At 33.4% G+C, this 16910-nt stretch overlaps 1 protein-coding gene across 2 annotated transcripts; it reads right to left on the bottom strand.

Moving 5' to 3' along the window:
* Positions 1-4352: 4352 nt before the first annotated feature.
* Positions 4353-15639, bottom strand: LOC107617513 (TNF receptor-associated factor homolog 1b). 2 transcript variants are annotated; one of them, XM_016319283.3, is made up of 13 exons: positions 15455-15639; positions 14519-14699; positions 13958-14069; positions 12373-12461; positions 12132-12200; positions 11917-12049; positions 10795-10953; positions 9843-10191; positions 9296-9408; positions 8045-8195; positions 7307-7779; positions 7020-7221; positions 4353-5983 (listed from the first exon to the last, which is right to left on the bottom strand). In XM_016319283.3, exons 2-13 carry the CDS (start codon positions 14694-14696, stop codon positions 4595-4597), a joined length of 3417 nt encoding a protein of 1138 aa, XP_016174769.1. In that variant the 5' UTR covers positions 14697-14699; positions 15455-15639; the 3' UTR covers positions 4353-4594. The 2 variants fall into 2 exon arrangements, with proteins under 2 accessions (XP_016174769.1, XP_016174768.1); XM_016319282.3 differs by having other exon boundaries at positions 14519-14742; positions 15455-15630.
* Positions 15640-16910: the final 1271 nt, after the last annotated feature.

Raw genomic sequence — 16910 nt, 5'->3', positions numbered from 1 at the left:
CTCTACTTGATTTGGATAACACAGATGTGAATGATACAAAACAACCTTTGAAATAATCCAAATACCAACGTCCTTCAATATATGAATATAAATTCTTGCAGGACAATTTAATCCAGCTAAGGAATTTGTCTTCTAAGTGGGAGATATGTTCGATTTTCATTTACCATCTCTGCTACATGTAATCAATTGGTTTTTAATTTTATTTTTCTTTTTATTTGTGTTCCGAATTTTTGTAGAAAAACCTGCAAGTTTAGAATAATCTTTGTAGAATTTTTTAATTTCTTCAAGTGTATTAAATGTCATCCTAACTTTTGGCACAAACTACTCATTAACATCACAGAGAAACTGAAAAACATCGAAAACAGTTCCAGACTAAACTAAAATGTCTTTTTAAATACATCGAAACTAGGAACAAAACATATTTAGCGAACAACAATTCAAAACTCCTACATTATTCAACTACATGAGCATTAACTACTAATGAACAAAATTAACTAGGATCGAACCAAACCTCATCCACTTAATTTGTTTCAAATAATAATCCAATTCACCATGGTTCAACTGACAATCTGAACTTGCATCATTCATTGTCTTCGAAAACGAAATAGCTGTTCAAATTTGATTTCACTGCTTGATTAAAAAAAAATTGATCCAAATTTTCAAATCAAATCAAAGAGCAATGATCGTAAATGAAGAAAACGCAGAAAAGAAAGAGAACGCAGAAAACACTGAGAAAATTTGAAAAAAAAAATCCACATAGAAAAGGCAATTATATATAATCATGCGTTAAGTTAAAAGTTAGTTACAAATAATGGTGCGTGGAGCTGAATTAAGTTAGAGCAACTTGAGTAAACTTGGTTGGTTAAATGACTTGAATGTAAAGTTTTATTATAATATTAATAGCACTCTATAAAATTATAAAATATAGTATCTTTATAATGTGTTTTAGCTAACAAGTTATTATATATCTCATTAAATTATTATTAATTTTTTTATATAATTATATGAATGTTAAATATATTGATATTTTAATATTATTAAAAATAAAAAATTTAAAATAGATATAAAAATGAATAAATAAAAACTAATTTAAAAATTACAAAGTCTGAATGTATAATATTAAATTAATTAAATAAAAATATTAATATGTGAAACAATTAAAACTTAAATTGATCGTATTACTAAAAATAACTACACATAAAATCTCTAAATTACATAAAATTTTTATTTCCTAAATCTTAAACCAACCAAACTTCTAGAAATAGATTCTCTCAATTATTAAAAAAAATTGAAAGTGTAAAATATGATCTTTAACCTTTTATTGTTCTCTCTTTTATATTTATTCTCTCAATTATTAAAAAAAATTGAAAGGATTCATTTCCCCAAAGCTCCAATCCGTTCCTGGCGATGGATATGCACTCAATTGACCGTTGCAGTTCTCCTGTATATGGAAAATGTTTCTTCCAAGTGATGTTTAATGCACTCAATTGACCGTTATAGACTTAGAGCTCTCATATATAACCTAATAAAATAAATCGAGAATATTATTCCGTTTAAGTTTCTACTATATAAATATGGCTTTTTTACGTAGATAAATTTTTTTAAAAGAATCTGAATTATTAGAATTCTCTAAATCGAAATTAATTACACAAGTTATGTATATTTTTAATATTATTATATACATCGTATTAGGATATTATTTAGCTTTATACATAAATGTTCACACTCTTCCATAGAAACATATAAATAATTGTGAAACCCTCCCACGGTTAATGATGTATAAATCTAAATAACACTATGACAATTTATATAATATATAATAATATAAAAAGAAAACATATGTATATTAATTTCAATTTAGGGAATCCAGGTGATTTGAGTTTTTGATTTATTTACTTCAAAACCCTCAAAATGCAGCTAATTGGTTAATAATCTATTGCAATAGTTATTATATAAGAATAAAATAGATTGATATTTTTAAAATGAATATATTAGTTTTTTATTTTTTTTGAAAATAATAAATTGAAGAACTTTGGTGTGGACTGACAAAAAAATTAAATTTTAAAATTAGTTTAATTAAATTTAACTTGTTAAAAATAATTTTTTGAAAGTTATAATAGTTATATTTGGTAAATAAAAATAAATTACTTTTAATAAGTATAAACTAAAAAAATAATATTTAATAAAACTATTTTTAACATTTAAAATAATTTTTTAATGCATAAATATAATAAAAATAAGAATACATATAAATATCTATTAATTATAAAATTATATTAATTTTTTAACTTTGAAAAATACAAACTTATTTAAATTTTTATAATATCTTTTAAAATAAATACCTCTAACTTTTTAAAAGAACAAAATATGAATAAATATTTTTTATATCAAATACAAAATAAAATATTTGTAGATTTCAAAAAGATTCTGCTAGGGAGACAATGAACTTTGGATCTAGCGCTCTAATACCATGTCATGATACTACTCATCCTAAAAGTTTCAGATAATGGAAAAAAGTAGTACTAATTGTTATATCTCTAATACTCCATAAACCTCCATTGTATATATTGTACAAATATTCTATTGGCTCCTCATACTTTTCTATTTCAAAATTACAAACATGTTCTAAAAAACCGTAGCTAGCTGAACCTTAGATCACGCAAGAAAATAAAATGTCAAGTCTAGGTGCTTAAATGGTCGGAAATAGAATTGATGACAAGGTTCTGAGTCATTTAAGTGCGCTTTGAATGCCGATAGTCATAAATAAGCAAAGACAGTGACTTTGAAATTTGAATAAAATCCAAGAAGACTCGGAGGCTAATTTAGACAGAAGATCATAGTGCACTAAGCACTATCTAATACAATTTGTAAGGTGGGATGACGGTGTTATCAACAACATATGTCATATCAATGTCCTTTTCATAGTTTGTTTGGGACTTTTAAAAGTAATTTTTTTAAATTTTTTATTTATAAAAAATAGTAATATTAATGTCTAGTATAATTTTTAAAATTAAATTATAGTTTTTTAAAAAGTTATTTAAAAATTTATAAAAAAGTTTAAAAAAATGACTTCTCATAATAATTTTTTTTATCATATTTTTTTTAAAATAAGTACTTTTAGCATTAAAAATCTAAACACAAAATAACTCATTTATAAGTTACTTTTAATATAATCATTTATTGTTTAAATTATTTTTTCAAAAGGAGTTTAATTAAACTGTTTACCTAAATTGAAAATGTAAAATTGATCAAGATTATTGTGAGCATCTTGGATTGAAAACTTGGGATTTGTTAACGAGATGAGAACCATGTAACTATTTGTAACCAGAAAAAAAAATAGAGAATATAACAACCTAATTTTTTAAAGCGTTTGTGTAAACTTTTTAAGGTGTGTGTCACAGATACTTTTTTAAGTTTAATTTACTCTCACCAATTCAATTATGATGTGTAAAATGGATTATTGATTAATCTACCCTCATCAATCCAATTATGATGTATAAAATGAATTACTGATAAATTTTCTGTAAAATATAATAAAAAATATTTGACCTTTTTTGTACTCATACAGTCAAATTTAACACTAATGATGTTTGACAAAATGATATTTTTTATTCTTTCTTATGTATACAGAGTGTGTTAAGATAGAAATAATTATTTTTTGATAGTTCATACACTCGAGCCTAAACGAGGCGAGACAAAGACAAGAATCAACCAAAAAAGATGCCTACAACTACAAAAAACCAATCACGTGCATTTCCTAGAGCACTCAAAAATATTTCACCCATTCAACCTTTTGACGAAGTCATCTAAATGATTCTAATATTTTAAAACCCAAAAACACACACACAAAAAAAACCTATACTCCTAAGTCCTAGCAACTCCTGATCACTTATTTCTTATTCTTGTTGTACCATAATCTTCTTTAGCATAGTTTCTTCCTTCAAGATTTGAAATTTGAGGATAAATTGTTATATTCTGTTTTGCTAGTTTGATGTTCTATTTATAGATACTGAGTTCATGTATTTAGTATATTCATAAAAAGAAACATTCCTTTGAGAAAATACAGTTCTTCAATAAGTCACAACCTTTTAATAAAAGACAACTCTTCAATAAGTCATTACCCTGCCAAACAATACAACTTATTGAGCATGACTTTTTTTGTGTTTCGAAATTATCTCTCACAATTACCATTATTAGTCTTTTAACTAGTAATCTGATTTTACGGAATTCTATTGTGGCACCAGTTAGCAAAACCTGAGTTAATTACTATGAAAGCATGCATCTAAAACGTGGAGATGCATGGTTCCCGCTGTTTAGGTTTACTATGACCAAAGTACTCCGAACTCCGAAGGTAAAAACCTCATAATGATTCATCCATAAATGATAAATCCCAGATAACCAAGACACGTATGAATTTCATAAACAAAAGCTGGAAACAAATAACCGAAACACTCTTTACAAGATGTTTTTGCTTATGAAGTGATCACAACCTCACTCCAATCTAAAAAGAGAACCAACAAATCCCCCCAAATACATTATTCCATTTGGATGGTGACCACTCATTTCTGGACACTCTCCATCCTCTTTTCCCTCTCTAAGTAGGACCATTTGACGGCCGGAATATGGAATAACCATTGATACCAGATGCCACATTTGAGTAATCTGGATAGTACGAGTAACCATCATTATCCGAGTTCCTCATACCTAGATATAGCAGATCAGATCCGCCCACCTGCCACTGGTTAGGCATCACCCCGTCAACCTGCCCATTGACGTAAGAAGTACTCATTTGTGGAACATAATCTCTCATTGAATCGAAATGCCCATTAGACGACCTATAACCTCCTTGAAATCCGTGATCATGATGATGGAAACTCAGCGAACGCTCGAACCTGCAAGAACTGGTTGAGGATCCAAAATCATCATCTGCACCCAAGTCCCCAGGATAACTGAACTGTCGATTAAGCAAGTGTGGCCCACTATTAAGAGACTGGAATGTTGAACTTGCCTTTGCCGACTTTCCAACACCAGTTTCATCATCAAGCAGGTCATTTATGATATCAAGATGCGGGAACTCATCCACTAACAATCCTTGGTTCTGACGGCCAGATGTGCAGGCAGGGAACTCGGTCAAGATGTCACCCATAGATCTACTGTGCACTGGCCTGTACAAGTCATGGTGGTTTTGAATGTCATTAAGCCCGGAAGGTTGGTCATAGTGCATGCTTCTGCTTGTTTCGCTTTGAGAATTTTCCATCCACTGGGGACCATTATGTAATACATCGCGTTTAACCATGCCAAAGGGCAAACCTGTCTGGCCAGCATTAGTGCCCATTCTATCAGAGCCCTGGGGTAAAAATATCGGTGATGATACCATGGAGGACGGTTGAGAAAACCCAGAAGATTGTTTCACTGTGGAACTGGAGGAACTGGAATGGGTCAGATTGGCAGCTGTTGAAGTCACTGGGTTCCCTATTATAGCATTTCTGTAGGATTGAGGAACATAACTGTGAGTAGCAGGTGATGGATCAGGACCTAACCGACTAGATGCACTCACTGAACGTGAAAGTGGAGGAGCTGTTTGAGCCATTGAGACAACAGGAGCTGCAGGCCTGGGACCAGGAACTAAAGGAGAACTAGAAGGTCTTGACATCACGGAAAGTTGTGCTACAGATCTTTCAGTTAATCTCACACTTGCAGTTGAAGATTTTAGGGTCTCGGTTTTGGACACAGTTGTTGCTTGTGATGCAGATGAGAAAGGTGAAGATGTTTTCCTGATATGAACAGGATCTACAGTAGCGCTGGTCTTGTGTTCTTCTGACTTCATCTGAACAGTTGAGGATATGTTTCTAAGGGGACTTAATGGTGAGGATGGCACTGCTGGTATATTCTCTTTCCGTAGACTTTCATTGTCAACAGGTCTCTCTGTCTCAACTTGGTCTTTGATATTCTGTTTCTGTTGCAGTGAAGCAACATCCTCCTCCTATCAATTAGAAAAGCAAATACCATACATCAAGAAAAAAAAATGTTATAATGGAGATACGAAGTATTGAACATCAAATGAGCAAATACAAAATTTTTGGATATGCTATGATATTTTGGCTTATCCCCAAAAAAAATTAGGGGGAAAAGAAAAGGGAAAAGATGATCTTTACAGGGAAACATTAAAAATTAACCAAAATTTTACTCCCATGTACAAACATGATATCCACCACCTTCAAAATCCAGATCATTTTGATTCATAGGTAAATTTGTAAAGTGTAAAACAAATCATGAGCATTTACCTAAGACTAATAATAAACTTAACATTACAACGTTCCCTCAAGCTTAAACTTGTTAAGCTTTAAGAATCCTAGAAATAAAAATAACAAACAAATGAATAGGAAGCAAAGAGCACCAAGAAACAACTCCAAGGGAAAAAATAATGAGGATAAAAATATCTTCATATAGGATAAAGATATCTGCATGGATTAGTACCGTAAGGAACACAAGGTGTCAGAATTTTACTTTTTCCTTCTTCAGAAGAATGTATAACAGCATTCCGTTCTTATTTCACATCTATTATCCCCAAGGGAAGACAGGAAATATAAAGTTTTCACTCACATGGCAGCTGATGGAAACAAGATGCAAACAATAAACATAGTAGGTATATAGAAACTTCACCAAGGGCTTGTTTGGGTACTTTGGTTTGTGTTTTCATTTCTTCTTTTGTTTTCAATATTTTCTAATTCAAATTTTGTGAAGTTTGAATGAAAACAGAAAACAGTATTCAATATTTTATTGTTTTCTTTTTTTTTTTCACAAAAAAAACATTGAAAATGAAAATAAGACCAAACAGTTCCTAGGTTTTCAGTTATCTTGAATACTACCGGACTTCTCCAAAATATAATCAAAGCGCAAACTATTTTTGATCTATCTCAGCAGAAGAATCAAGTAAAAATTATTCTAATATGTAACCAACCAGAGAGCAAGAAACACTTAATAATTTTACAAGGATTCGGGGATGGAAATTGGACCACCTTTCTTACAACATGTTGCTCAGCCCACTTTAACCGGTCCCGCAAGGAGATGACAGTACCCTTGGACTCAGATTCCCGAACCTTACTGCTTCCAGACTCATTGTGAATACCCACAGCATCTGTGGCAGAACCAGATGGTTGACCATCTGTTTCATTTGTCCAGCTACCAATATCACAAGATGCTTTACCATGGTTCTTAGCTCTACAGATAAAAGGTGCCAAATTAGGTTAAGACACCAACCATACTTGATATCAATCCAGACTAAAAGTTTAATGTATACATTTACCTGCTAGGTGACTTATGGGCTTTATAATTTGAGAAAGGGCTCCCCTTGTAATGGTCATTCATGACCACTGATGGCAATGAATCAGTTGAGCATGTTGAAGAACTATCATCTATCACTGAACTGCTCCTTTTCTCAGACAGTCCATTTTGCATCGATGAAACACCTATGCCGTTGCTACTAGCCTCAGTTGGAGGATGAGCTTCAGATGCATCAGTATCCCAATTAACAGGACTAGCATCTCTGTCTTCTGAATCAGGTTGAAGTACCTCAACAACGGCATCCACGGAGTCAGACACATCAGAAACATCTTCCATGGCATCAGCCTTTTCAGACAGACTTTGAGGCTCATCCATAATAGAATCCTTTTTCTCATCAACATCATTGTCATCTTGGTTCTTGCCATTAAGAGCCAAAGCAGTCCTCTCCTCCTTCCCTTTATCCTTTCCTTTGCGATTGTTCCGTTTTTGTTTCGCCTGTCATGAAAAAAAGTGGTCTAGTTGTCAGCCATAAAAGCAAAGTCAACTATTTCCTCATATAAACCAAATGCACTTAACATCCTTTAAGGTTGGGTTAGTTATTTTGGGCAAGTTATCTGCCAGTTTTGCAATAGATATCTTGGGATGCTTTTATTATTATGAACTATTTCAAACCCAAAGTTAGCTGCATGGAGAAGGAAAATAGAAGGTCAAGACTCATTGAAATGAAGATCCCTTGACAATGTCTCCTTGAGACCCGCACCTGTTTTCTCTTTGACTTCTTTTCCTTCTCACCGACACCACGTTTTACTTTCTGATCACTTTCAGCTTGCCATGCAGCCTCTTCTTCCCGGATGAGCTCTTCCTGTCTCTTAAGTGCAACAGCCTCCTGGTATGCAACCTCAATTTTATTGCTGCAACGTTCGATAGGTAGGAGTCAGCATATCTTAATCAACGGATGATAAATACATACATATAAACTACCAAGTACCAACACAAGAAAGAGAGCTTTGGAGCAACAGTTGAGTTGTCTCCATGTGACTTCAAGGTCACGGAGTCAAGCTGTGACACTGATAGAATATAATAATACAGAGATAGGAAAAGTAGAGAAAGAAGGGTATGATATTGATAAATGGAAATTCTCAGAATAAGCCAAAATGCTCAAGAGCCAAATTCAGAGCACTCAGTAGCTCTCCCACTCCAAAACTAGAATAATCCAAACCTAACCCTTTTCTGACCTCACTCGTGACACCTATATCTCCTCTAACAGAAATCTCTCCACACAAAAGGGCCCCCTATGGCCTTCAGCTCACCAAAGTTAGTTACGCTCTAGCCCACATGGCTTGAGGAGCCATTCCCTATGGCTGTGTTTGTTTACAAGGAGGGGACATTAAGGCATGAATACAGAGACAAAATCGTATTTGGCAAGTGAGACATAGATAGAGATAGTGTCCTGGGACACTGAATTAGTGTATTTTGCGTCTTTCTTGACGGAAAGGACACAGAGACACTGGACAGTGACACAACTTATTTTTTTATTTTTTCTTTTGTGATTTCTATCAAATTTTCATAATTACATCTTTTATCATTCTATTTTTTATTCTAAATTTTGTGTGAAGGAAAAAATGAAGGTAAATCGAACTTTTTGTTGTTTGTTTTATCTTATATTCAGTTTATCATCAAACAAATTAAAAAAAAACACTAGTTTCTGTATCTCTATCTTTTGTGTCATGTTCTCAGTGTCTTGTCTTGTCCTATTCTCAAAACCAAACGCAACCTATTTTACCTTTCCTTTTTTCTCTTGAATACACTTTCAACTCTTTGCCTTGCTGTTCCCTATCAGAAACCAACCACTAATGCATTTATCAAGTTGGAATGCCTACATTACCCTTCTCTAATATTTGTGCACCAAGCTACCCTTTATAAACTACCAACACAAGAAATAGCTGAGAGAGAGAGAGAGAGAGAGAGAGAGAGAGAGAGAAGGCTATGGGTATTTAAAAGCACACAATACCTGAATATATGGGCAAGGACAAATATCTCCAAAGTTCTACGACCCAATTCTGTGAGACGCCTTTCATCACGCTCTATAGAATCTTTATTGAAGTCCTCTCCCGAGTTTCCATCCTACAAATTAGGCAAGAAGTTCTCTAAGAAATGAAATGGATTCTAAAACCATGAAGCCCAACTATATCACATCCATATCCTTCTTCGTGCTCATAACCTCTAGAGCTGTTAAATGCTCTATCGATGCTAAACTTACTTCTTAAACATTACATTAATTATTAAAGGAGATATATCAATACCCGTAAGTGAACTACAGAAATTTGGTAGAAAAATAAGGGGGATCCCAACATAAATTCAACTTAGTTTTTAGCATTTGAGTAGTATAAATCCATTGCATTATAACCACTATTGTCAATATAGAGGCAGCTCCTTGATATGCTATAACTAGCACTTTTGGGCCAGCTGCTCTGCCCTTCAATCATGGATTGACTACATTAATGCTATCAACAGATAATTCCATAGTTATTTTCATGAACATGATTCCAACATCTTACCTTTGTACGATTCTGAGGACCCTTCTCCTCTTTAGGAGGGAGTGGTTCTATAGCAGCCCTTTCTAGTAGCAGTAAAACATCATCCACCAATACAAACATATCCTTCTCAACACGAATAATTGGTGCTGGCATTTCTTCACCATCCAGCGATTTTACCCTAGCCTTCTTGCACTTAGTCTGGCCTTCAAGAGCCCTCAGCCCACTGTACAAAGAGTCCATAACCAACGTAGACGTGACTTCTTTCTCTATAAAGAAGTGTTTTACAACTACCTTCAAAATTACATCTGTCTTCTCTCTCGACATGCGGCGCCTAGAATTTTGGTCAATTTCCCGCCAGAAAGCAAAGAAACTGAATGTAACAAATTACCGTATGATCAGCTAATCAAATGAAACACTGCAACTTAAAGGTCTAGCGAAGTGTCAACGAATGAATGCACAATATTAAATAGGGAAATAGTTTAGATTCCCAAAATAAAAAATTACTAGGGGGAGGCACAAAGACAGTTAAATAGATCATACAATGATGAGATGGTATATATTTCAGATTCCATGAAGGTGGCTACCTACATAAAAAATGGTCACTGAATAGGTTTGATTCTACAGTATTCATCTCTCATCTCTACCTTCCTATCCGTTCCCAATACATTAAACATTTTTCACTTTCAAGGATTGAATGCTTTCCCTCCCAACATGCCAATGATATTTTGAATTTAGAGATTGAAGGGGAATTAAACCAACTCAAATAATGGTTCTTCAGTTCAAGTTTTGAAATATTATTATTGATCAGAAACTGTGAAAAATAAATAATTTAATAACCCTGACTTTTATTAAGTCAAGGTGACAATATGGAGAAAGAACAAAACATAAGGACAATGGCATACATAGTGTGACAAGTTACAGAACAGATTATACACATACAAGAATGACACTTTTGTAGCAAAGCATAAAGTACCTCGACCACCTAGCTTTATCCTCTATCAACTTCCCAAGCTTGCTTCTTCTCTCTTCCACAAAGCGCCGGCAAATTTGTTCTACATTTGTCAAATATACCCTAACAAGTTCTCTCCTATACTGACAATCAAGGCAACGAAAAGGTCTGTCTGATTTCTCCCTATGCATCAGAAACAAAAAGTTAAATAAGATCACACATCTGAACCAAAAGCTCCAGCTCAAAATAAAAACTAAATAAACAAGGTTTACATTTCTCATTGTCCAGAGGCCCAGACGTCATGAAATTTCTTTTTTTATATATAATTTGAAATCCTATCATTTTTTGTATGAGATTTAGAAGGGAATAATTTGTCATTTGGACTTTAGGAGTAAATATATTAAAAAGGCCTTTCATCCAACAATATATACCGCTCTCCTGCATCAACAAACCAATAACACATGTTTATAATTGGTTTCAAACTGCTACTACATGTGTGCTCATTGTCATCTTTCATAATAATTATGCAGCATCCATGATTTATTTATTTCTCTAAGTTAGATCTGATTTCTTCTTTCCCATCTTTCAATTGTTTAGCAATCATATTTTTATTAAAGCTAACAAAGGTAATCCACACAGCTATAGCAACTCAATATTTTAACAGAAAATATCTTAAACACGACAAGATAACATTTAACACAAATTTTAGGCCCAAAAAGTGACAGAAAAATAACATTGAAAAGGCCTATGGAGAGTAGAAGTCTAAAATTTCTGTGCATCAATCATCATAATGGAAATACAGGTTGCCACATATAAATCCAAGGCTTTATATAGCCTTGCCACAAATATTACATAACGACAAGAACTACTGTAGGCCCTACTTCGCTTAAGAGATTTTGCATCACAAAACCAGTGTTGTTTCTTGCTGGTTCTCAATTTACTAAAAGGGATATTGAGCAATCACTCTAACTATTACAACTATAACCTATATAAAAATTTCTTCTTTCTATATATTTTTAGAAAACAAAGTTGAAAACTGTGGACAAACACTAATCAGTAGCACAGTAACAAAGCTGCACAAAAGATGGAGGTGAACTTGAACTTGAACCTGAAAGATTCCAATAACATAAACTACGTATAGAATACCTAATGACTTGAACTTGAGCTTTTATTATCAGATTGTCAGAAGTGTCAACAAATCCATCATACACCTTGGAAAGCTCCATAAATTTTTTCCATCCCCAGTCATGCTCCTTCTTCCAAAATCGATGCAACGTATCTGGAAGGTATAAGTGTCTCAATAATGCTGATAGAAAAATTGTAAACTCCAGTAGTAATAAAGCAACTATTAGCCAGCAAACCAGAATATTTTGATTTCTTTGGGTCTTTGTTGACCACGGCAATTGTGAATTGCGCGAAATGGCTCCATCCTGTATCACCCCAAAGAAAAGGGAATATAAGCGAAACAATCTGGAACCAGTTACACAGAAAGTGAAACTACAAAATGATACAATCTTCAAAAAAAATAAAAATAAAAACAAATTGAGATTTTTTTTTCTGTTTTGACAAAATTATATGTATTATATGTTTTGTGAATTGAACCTGGAAGAAGTTTATCATGATTAGCCACACACAGAAACAGCGAAAGATGATTGCAAACATCACAACCTTGTGGATAGATTAAAATATACCTGCCACACGCCAAAGGATGAGTAAGTCAACAAAATCGACACTACGTATTAAGCAATTAGCAAGTCATATGGACCATCTTTGCAAACAAAACAAATTTATTAGTTAGTATGTACCAAAAGTACATCAAAGACTTGAATTCTATTAACGCATCTGTTAGAAATAGAGAGTATCCTGTGATATATCTAGAATATCGCAAACTTTCATGATTATTCCCTTGGTTAATTAGGATTAGAGTTTGTGTTGTTATAAATGGGGGATTGATGCTTTGTAATTTTACACATCACACTTCACACCACCTGCAAACTTCCATTAATTCACTCTTTATTCTCTTTTTACCTACACTCTTACCTAAAATTCATAATCTTAACATGGTATCAAAGCGGTACCAACAATTGTGACCCATGGCATCTTTCTATGGCCAGGTTCCAATCATTTGAAACTTATATTTTTAAGAATCTATCCCATCTTTGCTTTATACCTGTTTCTTCAATCTTGCTTCTAGTCTTCATTTTAAAACTTTCCTCACACAGCTACTGTTTTAAAAATGCACTATTAACCCTGGTGTCCTTTCCGCCAACTTTTCCAGCATTCTTTCTAGCCAGCTGTTACCATGCATCACTCCAGCAGCCTTGAACCTGTGTCACGTGTCATTCCACCAGTCTCCAACACTTCTTTGCCATCGGCCACCATTCCAGTCCTAATTCAGGCGATCGACCTCACCAACAAAACCATCACCTCCTGCACATTTCGTTTCCTACAGACGCATCTTCACATGGTCTCCCACGTGGCATTAAACACCTCACCAAGCTTCTGCACATTTGAAGACCTGCCACTGTCTGTCCAACAAGAGAAGGTGCATGTAGAGGACCCATCTTATAAGCCTTAGAGTTTGACTGTTGCCATCATTGAATATTGATGCATTTTTGGGCTATTTCTGGTACCAGAATTGCTATTGGACCTCTGCAGAAGCAGCTGTCTGGCACTGCACTCTCTTATCCATTACTTTCTGGTGATGTCGCAATGGTGTTCTGAGGTACTAGGTAAAAGGTTTTAATAAATGGAAGCAACATCTAACCAAGTTTCATCCAATAAATCTTCATATTTTCGGGTATTTTGCAGCAACATTTTCCGGTTTTCCTTCAAGGATCTCATCCATCCTTTGAATTAAAATTTGGCTTTAGTCATTCTTAAATTCCTATACCGAGGCTTTACCAAAAGAGATAACCAGCCACAGAACTTGTTTGTAACTTGTGGAGCAACTCTAAAAGTATTTGCCCAAAACAGGGTGGCACTCATTTGTCATGCCCAATCCCATCCTTTGAATTTTACAATATGGATTTCATCCTTTGCTCAAGATTATAATTGTTACCAACAAGATCTAACATACAAATAGGTTTGAAGGTTTTGATCAAAACAATGCAAACAGTAATGTCTAAAGCACAAAATAACAAAAAAAAAGTGATCAAGTCCTATAAGTCTATCTAAAGGAACATACCATTTGTAGCCGCCAACCTCAAAGGCATTACTGCGAAGTTCCCTTTTGGTAATCTGAGAAAACTTCTCTATCTTCCATGTATATTTTCCATACAGTTCAGAAGGTTTTGGTCCTGTACAATGAAAACCAAAACAATAATCAAAATATAATAACATCCATTCACTTAGAAACTTTAACAACGATAATCAAAGTATAATCACATCCATGCACTTGGAAAGTTTAACAGCCGATTTAAAGGTCTGAGAAATTTGATGGTATAATAATCTCACTACAAAACTTACTAAGAGACAAGCAGAACTGCTAACAGTGTATCTAAGTGACAACACATAACATGATGTCTCATTATTAGTGCAAGACCCAAATTGTTACCAAACATTTTCATACAAACTGAATAATTAACCAAACCACTAAAGTCAACCAATTAACCAAAAGAAAAAGGAATGAGATTTTGTCACATAACATGACATCTAATTGAAGTATTCTTTATAACATAATTACCATCCCCCTAAAGCTCACTCAGCCATGTGTGTGTGCGGGGAAAAACCGAGGAAAGAAATTTACCACCATCATCTTCGTCATCAGTGTCCCAATAAGGAGGTGAGGTAGACGTGATTCCATTCTCAACCTGCTCAGATGATCGCCACTCTGCCAATGCATCCCCAGATTGACACCGTTGCCCACTTGAGATTCCCTCCGCAGATTTTCCCACTCCAGACTCCTCACTGACAACCCCAGCCATTCCCTGATCAGGAAATAGTCCACTAAATCTCCGCTTACAACAACCACTGTAAAATAATCAAATAAACAAACCCAAATCAACCCCTAAAACCCCACATTATTTTATCAGACACAATGATGCACAGTTGGTAGTAAGTATATCCATTCCTAACGGCATGACAAAAATCATTTAAAATCAAATCATAACCAACAAAAAAAAAGGCAAAGATGCTTTGCCAAGGAAAATTTAAGACAACAAAGAACAAATTAAGCATCCAATTTTAAATTCTCCCAGTTAAGAACCAGAAAAACAATAACACTCTCTTCTTCAGAACTCATATCAATTAAACTAATGCAACACCAACCTTCCCAATTTCAGCTCAAAATTATTGAAACCAAACACAAACACAAAGGCAAACTCAGCCAAAAACCCAAACATCAAATAAAACCCTAAAATAAAAAATTTCAAAAACAAAAAATACTCAATCAAACTAATAGTTAAAACAATCCTAATTAAAATAAAAATCAAGCAACTGAACAATACGCGATGGTGGAACTACCTCTATGAGGCAAAATAGCATAAAAATCAAAAACCGAAAATTCACAGCCAAAACAAACATTTGCAAAGAAAGCGAATATCTCAGGCAATAATTCACACGAATAAATAAAAAAACAAAAAGAATGAAAAAAAAAAGGGGGGATAATATGATCAGAATAGGGAAATTGAAGAGTGAAACAGAAAGAGAATGAGTGGATCGATGTGAAGAGTGGAAGACAAACCTGGGAATCGAAGAGCGGAGGTTTGTCAAAAGGGCGCAATCAGAGCCCTGAGATTTTAGAGAGAGAGAGAGAGAGAGAAAGAGAGGCGAAGAGAGAGAGAGAAGAGAAATAGGTTCAGCAGCAACAGAGAGAGAAGAAAGAGAGCAAAAGCATAACCCAAAACAAACCCCAAAATTAAATAAATTAATTAAAAATTATATTTTTTTTCAGATAATAAAAAGAAAAATAAATATTTTATTCTTTCTTTCAATCACAATTGTTTCCATACTTTCCTTATAGGCTTTTGCATTAGAAGAACACGGGTTTCCTTTTTCGTCCCTATTTAGTAGTTTTTCCATTTTTTATTTTTCATTGCATTTTAAAAAAAAAAACAACAACAACAACAACTACACAGCCGCCACTTTCAGTTTCTCGCATGATTTTGGCTTTTGTAATTTTTCTTAGGTTTCAATTTTATTTGCGTAGGGAAAATACACTATTTTTTATTTAAATAAGAATTTAATTGTAATGGAATTTTAGTATTTACACCTACATTCTATTACTAGTAGCGTCACGTCAATAAAAATAACTAATTTTTTACATGAATCACATAAATAGTTATTCAAAAAAAAATATATTTAACGACTGAATAAAATATTTTAAATTGTATATTAAAATTAAATTCTTTAAATAAATATATAATTTTTATGATAAGTTAACATTCAATTTGTGAATTTATTCTTTAATGAAGTAATTAATGGTGAAGACTATAATTATGAGTTTTAAAATTTCCTGGCACCATAGAAAATATATTAGAAAAACCAAAATAAAAAAAGTTTACTTTATAATTATCAAAACCTTATTTAAAATTTTAAAATCAAAATGATCAAAATAACCAAAATAGAAATTAAAAAATCCTTTATAGTAAAGTGAGAGAGAATAGGACTGATGGAGGAAGTTGGATCTCCTGCACTATCATTGCGTAATCTGTTACTTATTATATCGGTTATTGCTGCTCCCTAAAGTATCTGATAGATTAATATGAGACCGATTAACAAGAATAACAAAGTCAACATAATAATCATTCACTGGACGTTGTTGTTGAAGCTTAAAGATCAATTCGTGTGGAGATTCGAAAAGTGAGGTTCCCAAATTTGATCTCTATGGAACACTTTGAGTTGAGGCTATGAGCGAAACGAACAAATGGTGTTGAATGTTGAGACATCTGAAACCAAGGAATGACCATGCTAGTCATATGGATGGCAGCAATACCGATTTGGTCTTCTTTTGGCACTCTGAAGAAATTAAAATATTGATCGACAGAAAAGATTCAACTCAATGTATCAGAAACTATCAAATTTTGGTAAATCGAAACTCACCCTTCCTTGTTGTCAAGGACGAGAGAAATTGTCGACTCCAGAATTTGATTCTATAGATGACTTGTGTACGGCTGAGTGGCTCCTATTATAATCAGAGA

This window comes from Arachis ipaensis, chromosome B9 (assembly GCF_059453495.1).
Source record: "Arachis ipaensis isolate K30076 ecotype BB chromosome B9, ASM5945349v1, whole genome shotgun sequence".
In the NCBI taxonomy this organism is placed as follows: Eukaryota; Viridiplantae; Streptophyta; class Magnoliopsida; order Fabales; family Fabaceae; genus Arachis; species Arachis ipaensis.
The sequence above is the reverse complement of the archived record's forward strand: the minus strand, read 5'-3'. Positions and strand labels throughout refer to the sequence as shown.

Excerpts from the sequence above, each read along its gene's own strand:
- LOC107617513 (XM_016319283.3), bottom strand. The coding sequence starts at position 14,696 with ATGGCTGGGGTTGTCAGTGAGGAGTCTGGAGTGGGAAAATCTGCGGAG. Across the intron at positions 12,462-13,957 it reads GAGGTTGGCGGCTACAAATG|GTATATTTTAATCTATCCAC; the intron begins GTATGTTCCTTT and ends GGCGTGTGGCAG. Across the intron at positions 9,409-9,842 it reads GTCCTCAGAATCGTACAAAG|GATGGAAACTCGGGAGAGGA; the intron begins GTAAGATGTTGG and ends CCTAATTTGTAG.